This window comes from Neovison vison, chromosome 9 (assembly GCF_020171115.1).
Source record: "Neovison vison isolate M4711 chromosome 9, ASM_NN_V1, whole genome shotgun sequence".
In the NCBI taxonomy this organism is placed as follows: domain Eukaryota; kingdom Metazoa; phylum Chordata; class Mammalia; order Carnivora; family Mustelidae; genus Neogale; species Neogale vison.
Window position 1 is genome coordinate 13,805,869 of NC_058099.1, and position 14,229 is coordinate 13,820,097.

The 14,229-nt window shown below is 49.5% G+C and overlaps 1 protein-coding gene across 2 annotated transcripts in view; it reads left to right on the top strand.

The window, feature by feature from the left end:
- The window catches only part of CDK5RAP2 (CDK5 regulatory subunit associated protein 2), a 168,972-nt gene that overhangs the window by 38,049 nt on the left and 116,694 nt on the right, over nt 1–14,229 (top strand). For both annotated transcript variants that reach the window (XM_044265030.1, XM_044265031.1), the window contains exons 6-11: nt 1,850–1,973; nt 4,636–4,790; nt 10,218–10,380; nt 11,478–11,531; nt 12,372–12,491; nt 13,342–13,434. In XM_044265030.1, coding sequence (XP_044120965.1) covers nt 1,850–1,973; nt 4,636–4,790; nt 10,218–10,380; nt 11,478–11,531; nt 12,372–12,491; nt 13,342–13,434 — 709 coding nt within the window. The remainder of the gene's footprint in view (nt 1–1,849; nt 1,974–4,635; nt 4,791–10,217; nt 10,381–11,477; nt 11,532–12,371; nt 12,492–13,341; nt 13,435–14,229) is intronic.

A 14,229-nucleotide genomic window follows, 5' to 3' on the forward strand; every position in this document is an offset into this window, starting at 1 on the left:
CTAAGGACATAATAGAGTCTACTTTTGGAAGCAAATTGGTTCAAGCTTCAGAGTCCCACGTTCTTTCTTTCACTTGTTCGCATTGGATTCCTTTAAAATGATGTCATGTCACTGGGGCCTTCTGAAGGCTTATTGGTGACAGGAAGCATGATATGAATAAAGTCTGTATTTGCAGGCAACTCATGTTTGATGGTTGGGCAGCAAGTGTGGCCTTCTTGACTTTCCATTGTTCTCAGTCAGAAATTCACAGGGCCTGTACATGTGAGTGTCTGATCACAAGGCTCTTGGTTGGGAAAATTGTATATACCCCAAAGTAGGGCAGGGAGGCTGGTGGTGACCAAATCTGTTCTGTGGCAGTTTTTCCGAGAAACCAGCTTTAGGTGGAGCCATTTCCTTTATTATTCTGCCTTCTGGAAACCTGCAGTCATTTTAGAAATCTGATGAGAACTGCTCTGAGTATATGTCTCACAAATTCATATCTGACACTTATTTTTCTTTTGAGGAGAACCAAAATGAAAGGCGTCCGTGGTTGTGGTCCTGTGTCTGATTTTGGTGTGTCATCCCCACCCCTCCCTGTCCACTGGACACAATATTCCGTGGTGTCACCGCCGTGCGAACTCTGCATTTTTCCGGAGCGGGTGCTGCTTGTGCAGGGTCCCCTCCTCATGCCCCAAGTGGTAGCTGATGCTTGCAGATGGATCGTGCTGTATTTAAAATGCTTCCCACTCCGTTTGGCAAAAGCTGATGTATAAAAGCCCTTGACCCCTCAGATTTATTTTTGGGGTGTGCTACTTCTTTGCATGTTGGTTTGTCAGGCCTGTCCCTCCGCCACTGGCGGAGGGGTACTTTGTTGGAAATGTCCTAGTGGGAAATTGGGCAACAGCTATCAAAGGTCTTGTGTGCTCACCCTTTGACCCAGTGATTCCCTCTGTAGGAATTGATCCAAGGAAATCACTAGATAATAAACATACAAGGATGTTTTTATGATAACATTGCTTATAATACAATAAATAATAACACTAATGTTTATTTGGGTACTTTATAATGGGCTCTGTGCTTTAGACATATTTTCAGATAATATAAAATTAGAAATCTAATTTTTTTTCCATCTGAAAGCTTTAAAAATAGGGGATTGAGGTGTGTCAACTGTACATCAATAAAAAAAATTGGGGTTTGATTTAATATATTACAGTATATTTTGCACAGTGAATTAATATGTAGCCTTTAAAAATGATAGATTTATATTTATTGACCCAGTATATTATGTGATAAAATCAGATCATAGATACATGATTCTCTTTTTGTAGAAAATGTCTGTAAGTCTGACAGACATTTCCCCTGCTGAAATGTTAACTTGGTTATTCTGACCGGTAAGATTACAGATGATTCTCCTTTCTTAATTTGTGTTTACATATATGTATTTTAAACTGAGGTATAATTGACATGTAACATCTAAGTTTAAGATGTGTATGTTGATTGATTTGAAACATTCATATACTGCACTATCGTGTTTTTGAATTACAAATACTAATTAAAAACAACAGCAGCGGGGTGCCTGAATGGCTCAGTGGGTTAAAGCCTCTGCCTTCGGCTTAGGTCATGATTCCAGGGTCCTGGGATCAAGCCCTGCATTGGGCTCTCTGCTCAGCGGGGAGCCTGCTTCCTTCCTCTCACTGCCTCTCTGCCTCCTGTGATCTCTGTCTGTCAAATAAATAAATAAAATCTTAAAAAAAAAAAAAAAAACAAACGGCAGCGCAGGTGTGTGGGAGAAGGGACAAACTGGGGGCTGCTGAAATCCCCGTCTGACTGTCCCCCCCCATGGATTTGACACCTTTGCCCCCTTTTGCAGCAAAGCAGTTGAGAGCCTCGCCGAAGGGGGTGGCTCCGAAGTTCGGCGGGTGAGAGAGGATGCCCAGAAGAAGGTGCAGCAGGTCGAAGATCTCCTAACCAAGAAAATACTGCATTTGGAAGAGGCAAGTCTGCAAACCCTGGCCAGTGTGTTCTGACCACGGGTTAAGAGAGGCAAAGGCGGGGGCGCCTGGGTGGCTCAGTGGGTTAAAGCCTCTGCCTTCGGCTTAGGTCATGGTCCCGGGGTCCTGGGATCGAGCCCCGCATGGGGCTCTCTGCTCAGCGTGGAGCCTGCTTCCTCCTCTCTCTCTGCCTGCTTGTGATTTTTCTTTCTCTCTGTCAAATAAATAAATAAAATCTTAAAAAAAAAAAAAAAGAGGCGAGGGCAGGATTTTGTTCCTTTTCCTCTGAACTTTCAGAGTTTCAGCAGAAATGGGAGCCACCCTTACTGGGCAGCTCGAGGGTTCCGCCCCGTCTGAGGCTCCGTGCGTATAGAATTGGTACCCTCACACGCTGCCTCCCGGCCGTCGTCTCCATTCCCGCAGACGCAGACAGTGAAGTACGGAAAGACTAGTCAGAATTTGAGCTTGGAGTTGAATTGTGGCTGCTGGTCTTCAAGCCCCTGCTCTTCTTCTTACCTAGTTTGGTCCCTTGACTTTACAGAGGAGGAAACCGAGGCCCGGAGCGGGGAAGCCACTCCTCTGACCGGCGCTAAGCCTGAAAGTGGGTTCCGGTTTGCAGGCCGTGACATGCCCACGCAGCCCTGTCCTTGGTACCTGGCCTCCATCCCACATCACCCCAGTGTTCCCCGAATGCCTCTTCTCAGGGTGACGCTGCATGGAACCCCTCTTGCTTATTCTCAGGCGCTTCCTGTGACCATACCAGGAGGCAGGCTGTGTCTTGGCTAAAAAATCCGGTCTCCTAGATGTTAGAAGTTTCTGCCCACAGTCAGCCAGTGTTCAGTGACACTGCTTACTTCCTTCTCGGTCTTTGAAGTCTGTTGGTCTCCGTCCCGTTCTCCACCTGGAACCCTGGCTCTCCTTAGATCCGAGGAGGGATGGCAGCACAGAGCATATCTGGATCCAGAAGGCAGATGCTCCAGTGCGGTCTTTGCAGCCCAGAGTGGTCTTTTGCATTTGTGTTGTTCGCACAGGCCCCACGAGGCTGTGTAGATTCTAGGTCCAAAATGCAGATGAGGACACAGCTCTGAGAGGGAGGGAGACTTAGTCCTCAGAGCTGGAACCGAAACAAGAGTCTTCCGACTCCAAATTCGGAATTTTAGTTGAAACGTCCTTGTTGGTTCAGTCATCTTCTGTTCCCCAGGAGGCACCGGCCAGCATTTTAGGGTGCTGGCCTGACTGCCAGCCCGTGCTTGGTTGACCCTTTGCTGTGTCGCTGGTTGGCCTTGTCCCCTTCTCCGAGCCTCCATGGCCTCATCCGTCAAGGGAGGCTGGTGACATCTGCTTTGCAGTAGTGATGTCCTAATAGCCGTGGCCCTAGCAGTGTCTGGGGGCCTGCCACGTGTGAGGCCCCCTTCTCAGCCTTTTCACACATCCTTTCAGTTCATCCCTTCAGGAAGCCTGTGAGGTAAATACTTTTATCATTCTTTTTGAAAACAAAAACAAAAACACAATGACCCAGGCACAGAGTGGCCAAATCCCTTGCTCAGGGTGGCACAGGCAGGAATGCCGGGTGCTGTGGCTGTGGAGCCTGCATTCTCAGCCGCTGGAGGCTGTCTCTCCATGCATAATGTTTTTAGTTAGGTGAGGACTGGAGATGAGATGAATCAGGCTCCTTGCTCAAAGCCTGGCATTTAACAGGCACTCAGGAAACAGGTTTTGTTTGTTGTCTTGGGATATTGGGCAGTGGCTTTTCCCAGCTATCACTGAGCTTGCCAGGGAGGCCTCCCCGGGAGGGGAGGCTTTCTCTCCCACCCAAGTGGGGGCAGTGATGGGGCCGGCCCCGAGGAGGGAAAGGACAGGGAAGAGGAAGCCAGTGATTCTTTGAGCTTCCTGTGGTGCAGCAAGCCTTTGACAGAGCACATCCTTGTTGGGATGGTGGTGATCCCTGTTTTAGAGATAAGCTGGGGCCCAGAGAAGCTAAGTGACTCTCTAACATCTCACAGCAAATCATTAGGAGAGCTGGGTTTTGAACCCAGTTTGATTTGACTTGTATCTTGGTAATGTAGTCCAAGGCTGTGGGCACTTGGAGGTCCGGCTCTACCCCAGGTCATTTTCCTGAGCTCCAGGGCCCTTTTCCCGAGGTGGGCACTGCCTGCATGGTTAAGGGAATTTCCTTGTTGGCTTCTCTGAGCTCTCAGGAAGAACATAGTTTTTCATCACCTACGTCACCTTGGAGATAGAACGTAGTTGAGAGATGTGTAGTCATGATCTTAAAAGAAGTAGGGAGAGGGCGGTGGGGTGTGGGATGTATTTGTATGGGGGTTGTGGGGACTATGGAATTTATGTTGAAAAGTATTGAGAGGCACGTTTCTCCTTGTTCTCATTCAAGCTGTAAATATTGATCTGATTTTTCAAACCCCAAAATACAGTTTTTGTAGAGTTGAGTCTTTTCCATTGGAAATGCTTATTACTCTTCAGGATACAAGAGGGAAAAATGGCTGGCAAATGTATTTATTACTGATTCTGCCCATGTATAGTACAATTCAAGGAGGGGAAATGTGCTGGAGAAAAAGTCATAAATATTTATATTTTAATCCAATTTCCTTTCAAAAATGTTCCCAATTGTATTGAAAAATTGCATCAAATGCATTTAATTTAACTCTAGGATGTGAAAGCTGCCCAAGCAGAACTGGAAAAGGCCTTTGCGGGGACGGAAACAGAGAAGGCTCTTCGGTTGAGCTTGGAAAAGAAGCTTTCAGAGATGAAGAAGAGGCACGAGGGGGACTTGGACATGGCTGTGGTCCTGGAACAGAAAGACAGGTCTGGCTCTATCTCGGCGACATGCTGACATCCGTTTCCCGGGCAGCAGGGTGAAAGGGTGTCATCTTCCCAATCTCTGACCCCTCCTTTCTCTGCTTGCTTCCCCACAGTGAGAAAACCTGGAGTAAGATCGGGGTGGAGGGAAAAGGAATAGGGTTAGGGCTTTGAGGGCAGGAATAGAATTATAGATAAGAAATCCCGCCAAAAAGTTCTGTTCAGATACTAGACGTAGCCTTCAGTTTGACTGTGAGCTTCCTGGTAACCAAAGGAAGGAGAGAAAAACAGTCTTGATGAACATTAAGAGTCACACTGCTCACAGAAGAATGTGAGCCAGGAACTCAGGAGAAGCCGTTTTACTCGACATCGTAGGGGAGAAATTTCTCCTGTGAATCTTCCAAGAGGGAACAGGAAGTGATTTTATCCCCACAGGAGATGCTAGTGAGTTTTGTGGGACCTGTTTTTCATGATGCCTTTTTTTTTTTTTTTCTTTTTAAAAAGATTTTATCTATTTGAGAGCGAGAGAGCACAAGCCGGGGGTGGGTGGGCAGAGGGAGAGGGCGAAGCAGACTCCCCACTGAGCAGGGAGCCCAACTTGGGGCTGGATCCCAGGACTCCGAGATCATGACTTGAGCCAAAGGCAGATGCTTAACCAACTGAGCCACCCAGGTGCCCCTCATCATTTCTTTTAATGCAGGCTGAGGGCCCAGATTAGTATATCGGCAAGGGGCCAAAACAGTGTAGACTGAGTATAGAGCTCTCTGTTGGTCCAGGAATAAAATGTGTGCCATGTAGTCAGAGAAATGGATGGGCCATAGGACCTTTAGGCAGTCTTTTTTTTTTTTTTTTAAACCTTTAGGCAATCTTAATCAGACTTTGCTCAAAACTGATCAGGAGTGAGTTGAGGTTTTCTTCTTTATCATGAACCTTACATGTTGAATCTCTTGCCTTGCTTTGCTGGTCACCAGGTGGAAGATTGTGTAAACTAAATACAGTGAAGCTTCTGGCTAACCTGTGACCTACTGAAGAGCCAGCCTCATTTGGAATTTGACAGAAATTGTTCTAAAGCGAATGATCTGCTTTTTTATTTCCTTAAATAGAGGGTACTGACTCTAGTCCCCTTTTTTTCGGTTGCTCAGTGACTCCCGATTGACGGGCCCACCGTGTTGTTTGGGTTTTGGTGCCCCGTCGCCCCAACTCCCAGCTGCTGGTCGCTTTTCATTCTGCCTCCGTACCCCCTTATGCGATTTGAGTCTACAACTTGTTTTCCTGTTTTAGGATTATCTACAAAAGAGGAATGAACAGACCGAGGGAGAGGCCATGGTTTCCACTTACGAAGTGTCCTAGCTTCAGTGTCTGGAGGAGCTAGCATTTCTTTGATGTGCTGCAGCCTTGTCTTAGCTTTGATCTGGAAAATGGGAGTTTGGGGATGAATCTCAAGAGTCAGGAAACAGAGTTCTCTGTGAGGTGTAGGACCTCAGGGTTGAGTGAGTGAGCGTTTTTCTCATTTATGTGGCTAAGAAGAGAAGCCTCCCCAGACCGATGTGGGGTTTTTTTTTTTTTTTTTTGGCTGGGCTTCCCCTTCAGGGTCGCAACCTTTCTAGCGCTGTACTCTGAGAGAGTCTAGAATCCTTTTCCACACAAATTACTTATACGTTCCCTTGTATCTCTCCCAGCTAATGAGTGGTGAAGCCTTTAGAAGGTTTGCAGGGTTGTCTTTCCCGTGGAACTGCAGGTCTCCAGCAGTTAAATTGGAAATAGGGAACTCAGGGAAGAGACCAGAATGGCAGAGGCAGTCACCAAAAGAGAAAAACAGACTTCCTGGTGCCAGTGAAGGGGAAGAAGGGAGAGGGCTGGGGGTGGGTTTGAGAAGAGGTCGTGGGCAAGAGTGGATTTGGGAGGGTCCTGCAGGGGTCCCAGCAGATGCTCGGCAGTTGGTTCATTGGTCTGTTGGATCATGATGCCCTTTGTTCACAAATACTTCCTGAGCATCTTCTGCTCCGTAAGTGGTGACTAGAGTATAGGTATGAATGGTACAGACGGGGTCCCTCTCCTAAGGAACCTCATGTCAAAGTGTTTGCTCATCATCTAGCTAGGTGGGAGGAGTGGAGGGCAGGAGCAGAGTGAGAGGGGCCACATGGATAAATGCTGGGTTAACCTAACATCTTTCCGATTTCGTTCAGAGGGATTAGGAGAGGCTTCCCAGGGGAAATATGAGGATAGAGGAGGAATTACTTGGAGGAAGAAAGGATGTTTCAGGCGTTGGGTACCAAATGTATGGAAGTTCAGAGGCCAGAGGGCACAGAGCATGACCCAGGGACTTACGGAACTATAGCGTGGCTGGAGAGTTGTATTCTGGAAGGGAGATGGGAAGAGACGAGGAGAGGGAAGCTGGCCAGATCCTGTGGGCTTTGTTGGATAGTTTGCGTTTTGTCTTCAGGGCATGTGACAAGCTGCTGATGAGTTAAGAGTGGGAATGGGGTGGTGTCAGGGTCTGGCTGTAGAGCGATTCTTCTCCCTCTGGCTGCTCCTAAAGGATGGGTTGGCACTGGGATTGGGTGGGAAGACTGCCCCTCGGGCTGATGGAGAACTCCAGGCAAGGGATCACGGTGACCAGGACTGAGGTGACGGAGCTAGCATGGAGGAGAACAGGCAGAGATGTTTGGAAGGTAGAATTGACAGGATAATTCGAAGGGCTTGGTCGTCGAGGAGTTTGGGGATGAGGAAAAAGGCTGCAGAGATACCTCCTCACTGGTTTTGAGCGTGAGCAACTGCAGGATGGCAGTACAGTGTGCGGGGTTTGGGGAACGAAAGGGGGAAGGAACAGAGGTTTTTGTGGGGGAGGTCTTTTGTGGAAGATAAGTTCTATTGGGAAATGTTGGGTTGAGGGTTCATGGACATCCAAGAGTGAGTCTAGAAGGTGCATGGGTATATGAATTAAGTCTAGATTGAAGGAGCTATAAATTGATTTGTTGACCAGCTACTGGGCAGGCCTGCCTACCAGCGAAATGGGGGTCAGAAGGTGAGCTGCTAAGCGGACTTGGAACTAGGGTGCTTGGGCATGCCCTGGTGAGGTGGGGCCAGATGTGGCGTCCAGACTGGCCTGTTGATGGGCACTGCTGATGTCTTTCTGAGCTTCCTCCACCCTTTTGAAAGCTGTTTGCTCTAACTACTCAATCTCCTGCGATCTGACCTTAGAGCTAGTCTGGATCCTTAAGGCAGCTAACACTGGGGAGCCCTGTGGGTCAGATGTGGCCAAACGATATGTTTTATTTGGCCTACACAGTGCTTTTAAAAGCTTGGATTAAGGGTGCCAGGGTGGCTCAGTTGGTTAAGTGTCTGCCTTTGGCTGAGGTCATGATCCTAAGGTCTTGGGATCGAGCCCCTCATCGGGCTCCCTGCTCGGCGGGGAGTTTGCCTCTTCCTCTCCCTCTGCCCCTCTCCCCACTTGTGCTCTCTGTCTCTCAAATAAATAGATAAAATCTTAAAAAAAAAAAAAAGTTTGAATTAGTTGCTACTATTTAAAAAAAAATCTAGTTTCACATAGAAGCTTGGCTTTCTAGCTTCTTTGAAAAACCTGGAAGGTGTGGCAGGCCTGGGCTGTGGTCTTGCAGGACTGAGGCCACTTCTGTGGATAGCCCCATGCTCCAGTTGGGCCACAGTCCCCACAGGCTGGCCTCTCTCATTCCCATATCTACTGGAACTTGCTTTAAGGTAACTAACACAAATCATTTTTGTCAAAGTATAAGTTACCTGCAATACAGCACACCCGTTTCAAGTATACAATTAGTGACTTTTACCTCTTCAGTTGATTATGTGATGATTTCAGAGTAGAACCCCTAGAGGGCAATCTTACTCCTCTGTCCCAGATTTGGTGGCATTGCACTGGTGCTGCCCTGGTACCCTCTGTGCCTAAATGTCTTCGCCTGTTTGCGATGCTATAACAAGATACCAGAGATTAGGTAGCTCACAACCAATAGAAATTTATTTCTTACAGTTCTGGAGGCTGGAAGACCAGGGTGGCTGCATGGTCAGGTGACAGCCCTCTTCCAGCCTGCAGACTTCCCACTGCATCCCTGCACGGTGGAGGGGGTCAGGCATCTTTCTGGATCCTCATTTGTCAGGCACTGCTCGCATTCCTGAGTTCTACCCACGTGACCTACTTGACTCCCAAAGCCCTACCTCCTAATCCTGTCACCTGAGGGGGTTAGGATTTCATATCTGAATTTTGGGGGGCTAGGAGCATTCATACCATCGCACCAGTGCATTGCCAGCTGCCTTTACTACTTATAGCTGACTCTTGACCTTCACCCTGGGAGCCAGGGAAGCTCTCTGACTGTCAAGCCTTTGTTCTTCCTGCCATTCAAGTTGCTTTCGAGGCTTCGCTACAGAAAGGCTCTTCGGAGGGTTCTCTGGCAAAATGCTAATTGTTGAATGTTAAAAAAGGGTAATAATTATAGCAACTGTCATTTGTCGAGTTGTGCTGTATGCCTGGAGGTATGGGGGCCATTTTAGATGTTTTATTTCTAATCCACATGAGCAAGTAATCCCCATTTTATAGCCGAGGAGATATAGACGCGTAGGGGTTAAATAACTTGGTCGTGGTCAGGGGGCATAATTTGGTGGCCCCAAGGAGGTGTTCAGCTCTACCTGAGGGGGGGGCCTCAGGGTGTGGTTGGCACAGTTGCTTCGGGGGGGTGCAGGGCCGTGGGTGTGTATTAGCAGGTGGTGGGGATGGAGTGGTGAAGGGCATTCTAGGTGGGGGCATAAGTGTGACCAAAGGTCTGGAGGCACAGGACAGCCTGGTGTGTGGAGAGATCTGGAAGCGAGGCCCCGGGTGGTAAGGGAGCTGGTGGTGGCCTCCTGCGAGAGGAAACTGAAGCTGCCCACGGGGCCTCTGATCTTCTAGGCCTGAAAAGCTAGGGCCTTACTGCCTTGCTCACGAGTTTGGCCTTTATCTTGAAAGTCAGTGTATTTTAAACGTTGCCCTGAGAAGCCAGGGAGAGAGGTTCTCGGGTTTTGCCTACTCCATGGGATAGTTCCACTCTATCGGTCATGTTTGTTCAGGCTTCAGGGCCCCATTTCTTTTGCAGAAAGGATTCTTGGTCAAAAAAATTAGTAGTCTGCTGCCGTCCTTGGTGGGGGCTGCTGAAAGTCTGAGCACGGGGTGGGGCTTGGTCCGGCCGTGGTCCGGCCGTCGTCCGGCAGCTCGGAGGCTGGATCCGCCGGGGTCCTGCTGGAGGCGAGGGGACACCTAATGTCACGGGAATTCTGGCCCTTACTCTCCGACCTGCATAGTGCGATTCCGTTTCTGTTCAGTCATTGGTCATGTCTACTTTGAAGATGTCTGGCCCCATTTCCTGCCTCCTCCTGCTCCACTGAGCTAAGAGAACAGCTTAGAATTAATATTTAAATTTTGTTCACTTTTAGACTGATTGAGGAGTTGAAGCTGTCTTTGAAGAGCAAAGATGCTTTAATTCAGTGCCTTAAAGAGGAGAAATCTCAGATGGCGTGTCCTGATGAGAGGGTGTCATCTGGGGAGCTCCGAGGACTCTCTGCTGCTCCAAGGGGAGACCAGGAGGGAGGAGCCGAGGTGAGCCAGTGGGGTGTGGAGGGATCTTGAATTAGCACCCCGGACTCCGCTGTGGCAGAGGGGATGCATCCTCAGTCCCTGCGAGTCACACCGACTGCTTCCAAATATGAGCTCCCCAGCAGCCGAGGAATGAGCAGGAACCTCCTTTGTCAGGGGCCCCGACATGTTTTCCCCCTTCCAGCCTCATGTTTAGACACAGTTGGTTAAAAACTGTGAAAAACAGCCCATACCTGCTTGTCTCTGTCTCACTGTGTGTTAACTTGTTGCCCCCGGACTTTATTTTTATCCTTTGAGTTTTCTCAGGATAAAACTTAGTACCTGTTGTAACTTCGTGGTTAGAGACTATTGGGGGAAGGGAACTATGTTGTGTCGGGCCAGGTGGTTGGCGAAGCAGGTCAGTGTGCCGCTGCGGTTAATCCTTCTGGCCACTCTGCGAGGTCCTGGTCATGGTCCCCTTGTGGAATTTGGAAATGGGCTCAGAGGAGTTGCTGGGTTGTTAGTACCAGACCCCAGAGCTTCCCAGAGGTCCTCCCTACCTCCCACCCCCCACATGAGGCAGCCCCCGCCGCAGCTGCAGGAGGGCGGCCTGGGCCTGCACGTGCCGGTGGGTTTAGCTGAGACCTCCCAGCGCTCACTGGACCTGGAGTGGCCCGTGCACGTGCTGGATTCCCAGTGTGGGTGTTCTGGGTATTTGGGAAAGTCTTGATTTTTTATGGAGCAGAGTCTTCTTTGTCCCTGCCTCGGCAGTGATTTCTGGAGCATCACTGGTTAGTTTTTGGCTGTAATCAGCCCGTGGCTCCTGCTCGTCCCTTGAACCCTGCAGGCCCTGTCCTTCAGCTGGCCCTTTTCAGCGTCCAGCGGCTCCGTGGTTCGCTCTCTGTGGGGCTGGTGATCAGCTCACATCTCACATGGCTGGCTGGTCTTTACGTTCCTCTTCACTCGGGTGGGACACCGTGCGAGCCGGGGAGGAGCGGACACTTGCTGCCGTGACTTCCGCAGCGGTGGGGAAGTCAGGAAATGAGACGGTCGTTCTGATTGTTCTGGGGAAGCTGTTGGATTGTGAGTCCCTTCCGGTGCCAATTAATGCCTTTTCTCAGGCTGCACAAATGGAGCGCCAGCAGGAGAGACACCGCTTTGAAGAGAGGATCCAGGTATGTTGATGCAATTTAAAATAACATATTGAAGATTTCCCCTTGCCTCATGCTTTATTCCGAGAGCAGTAGGTAGTTTGGTGTGACAATAGCTGTCACTTAGGGAATGCCAGCGGGTGCCATTGAGGCCTTCCGGACTTCAGAGAAGGCCTCTCGGTCTCGGCAGGAATTCTGTAAAGCCGACATTCCCATTGCGCAGATGAGGCTTGTGGGGCTCAGAAAGGCGAGGGCCCTTTCCCGAGATCAGGTGACTTGGAGCAGCTCAAGCAGGGACCCAGACCTGCCGCTGCTCCGTGTCCCCCGGTCCTAGCGACCGACATTTATGCGGCGCCTGCCAGCTTAGAAAGAGCTTGCCGTCCATTACCTCATTTGATCCTCACAACAGCCGGGAGGGAGGCAGCCTGATCATCTTTAGAAATGAACTCAGACTATGAATGTGTATGTTCAGTCTCCATCAAACCAAATTCTCTGCTAGCTTTTGTAGCATTAAGGAATGAAATTAATGATCTGTTATTTCCCCCAAATAACCTGGTAGGTTTCAAAGACTCTGATGTGACTGTATTCAAATTCCATAAGGCATTGGAGTCCTTCCCACAGGAGCAGCTGTCACCGTCTTAACTGATCTGATCCCCTTCTTCTCCCCCAGCCCTGTTGCCGTGAGCGCTAGCACCATCACGGGGAGCTGCCGCCGCTGCGTTCAGCTCTACTTGGAAACATTAATCACACGGTGACAGGAATAAGATAGAATAACCGCGTCTGAGTGTGCTCTTACAGAGGTATTTACAGTGCATTTTGGTTGGAACGCATCAACTTAGTGAATCTTTTTCTAATCTAATTTAGGCACTTCAGGAGGACCTGAGAGAGAAGGAAAGAGAAATTGCTACAGAAAAGAAAAATAGTTTAAAGAGGGATAAAGCCATTCAGGGTCTAACCATGGCATTGAAGTCAAAGGAAAAAGAGGTATGTGGTGAGTCTGAGACACCCGAAGTGAGATTTCTCTTTATTAGCCTCTGTGGCTGGCCTGTCCAACCCTGAATTTTTAGCTTTGGGTGCGAGTTACAATTCTACGAGTGGGTCTGCTTGTCTTGGGAATGTATAGAAGGAGAAGAATAGGGCTGAGGATGGGGCCGCAGGGGACATCAGAATTTCAGGGACGGGGAGAGGAGGGTACGGAGGAGACAGGAATGACTGCACAAGTATGAAGAGAACCAGGAAACTGTGGTGCCGAAGAAGATAAAAGGGGAGAGTCTGGGTAATCACCGGTTGTCAGATGCGGCAGAGATTTGGCTCATAGTAAAGTAGTTACCATTCCTACCGTTGCTTAATGTGGGAGTTCAGGGCCCAGCTGAAGTTGGAGACCTTCAGTGTAGAGTAGCAGTGTGGAGGGGCCATCGTGGGTGCTGGCCAAGTCCAGCGTGTGGCCGTGGGCGTTACCGCTGACGGGGTTACAGGGGGAGGTCAGCAGAGATGAGAGATTCTGGAGTGGCCAGGCCCCTCTCTATGGGCAGCAGTGCTGTAATGCTGCTTCTCAGCCAGGCCTGAGTTGAGCACCAGTACCCATCACGCACTTAGCCCTACTGAAGCTGGAGTGGGGTGAGTAGTAGTCTCCTCGTCTTCTGGTTGTGGGAATTGAGGCTCAAGGAGATTAAGAAGTCCCCAGCTAGTGAGTGGCCAGAGTCGGAGTCCCGCTTCTCCGATTTCATGCCTTCCCTGAGGACGAAGCCCTTGATCAGAAGACTGCGCCGTCCAGTAGGAAGAGCACTTGAGTTGGCCCGTTGCACACTTGGCTGCTGTTCTTACTTTGACCCAGGTGGAAGACCTTAACTCTGAGATCGAAAAGCTCAGTGCTGCCTTTGCAAAAGTCACAGAGGTGCCCCTGAAAGCACAGACACAGAAATTCCAGGTAAGCGTTCACTTGGCTTGAAGTGGCTGTGCCATTGGTCCAGACTCCTGGGGGAGGACAAGACCTAGCAGCTGAGAGGAGCCTGGGACAACCCTGCATGGCCTATGTTAATGGAGTTACCAGTTTCAGGACAAGATGTTCTCTCCCAGCTCTGGGGGCTTCTCCAGCCCCCTCCTCATTACGCTAATGGCAGTGGTGGCAGCGACCCCCACGGTTAGGAGACCATGCAAAATGTGTGTTAACTCCTGTCATCTTTACAGCCCTGTGGGGAAGGGCGCTATCATCCTTGCTGTATTTGTGGGGTTTTGAAGCGCAGCGAGGGTGGGCAGCTTATCGATTGTCCCACAGCTCAGTGGGGCAGGACCAGGATTTAAATGTAGTAATTGTTGATAGTAATGGCTGGCATTTACTGCACACATACTATGTGCAAAGCCCTGTGCTCAGGGCCCTCTCTGGATTCGCTGAAGGGATCTGTGCAGCAGATCATGGAGGAGGCACTGTTAATATCCAGGTTCAGGTCAAGTCAACTTATTCAGGTCAAGTCAAGGTTCAGGTTCAGGTCAAGTCAAGTAACTTGTATAGGGTCACAAAAGCGGTTTAAGTGAGAGAGCCAGGGTTTGCCTCAGAGCCAGTATCCTGCAGGCCTTTCCTTGTACACGCCCCCCACCCTGCCCCTATCCTGGTTTCTTTAGTCCAGCTGCTCCCTGCCACGTGTCACTTCCACACCTTGATGTTTTGACCTGCCTTTTCTCCTTTTTTTCCCCAGCCTTGTACTCTAAGGACCCCTGCTGGTCA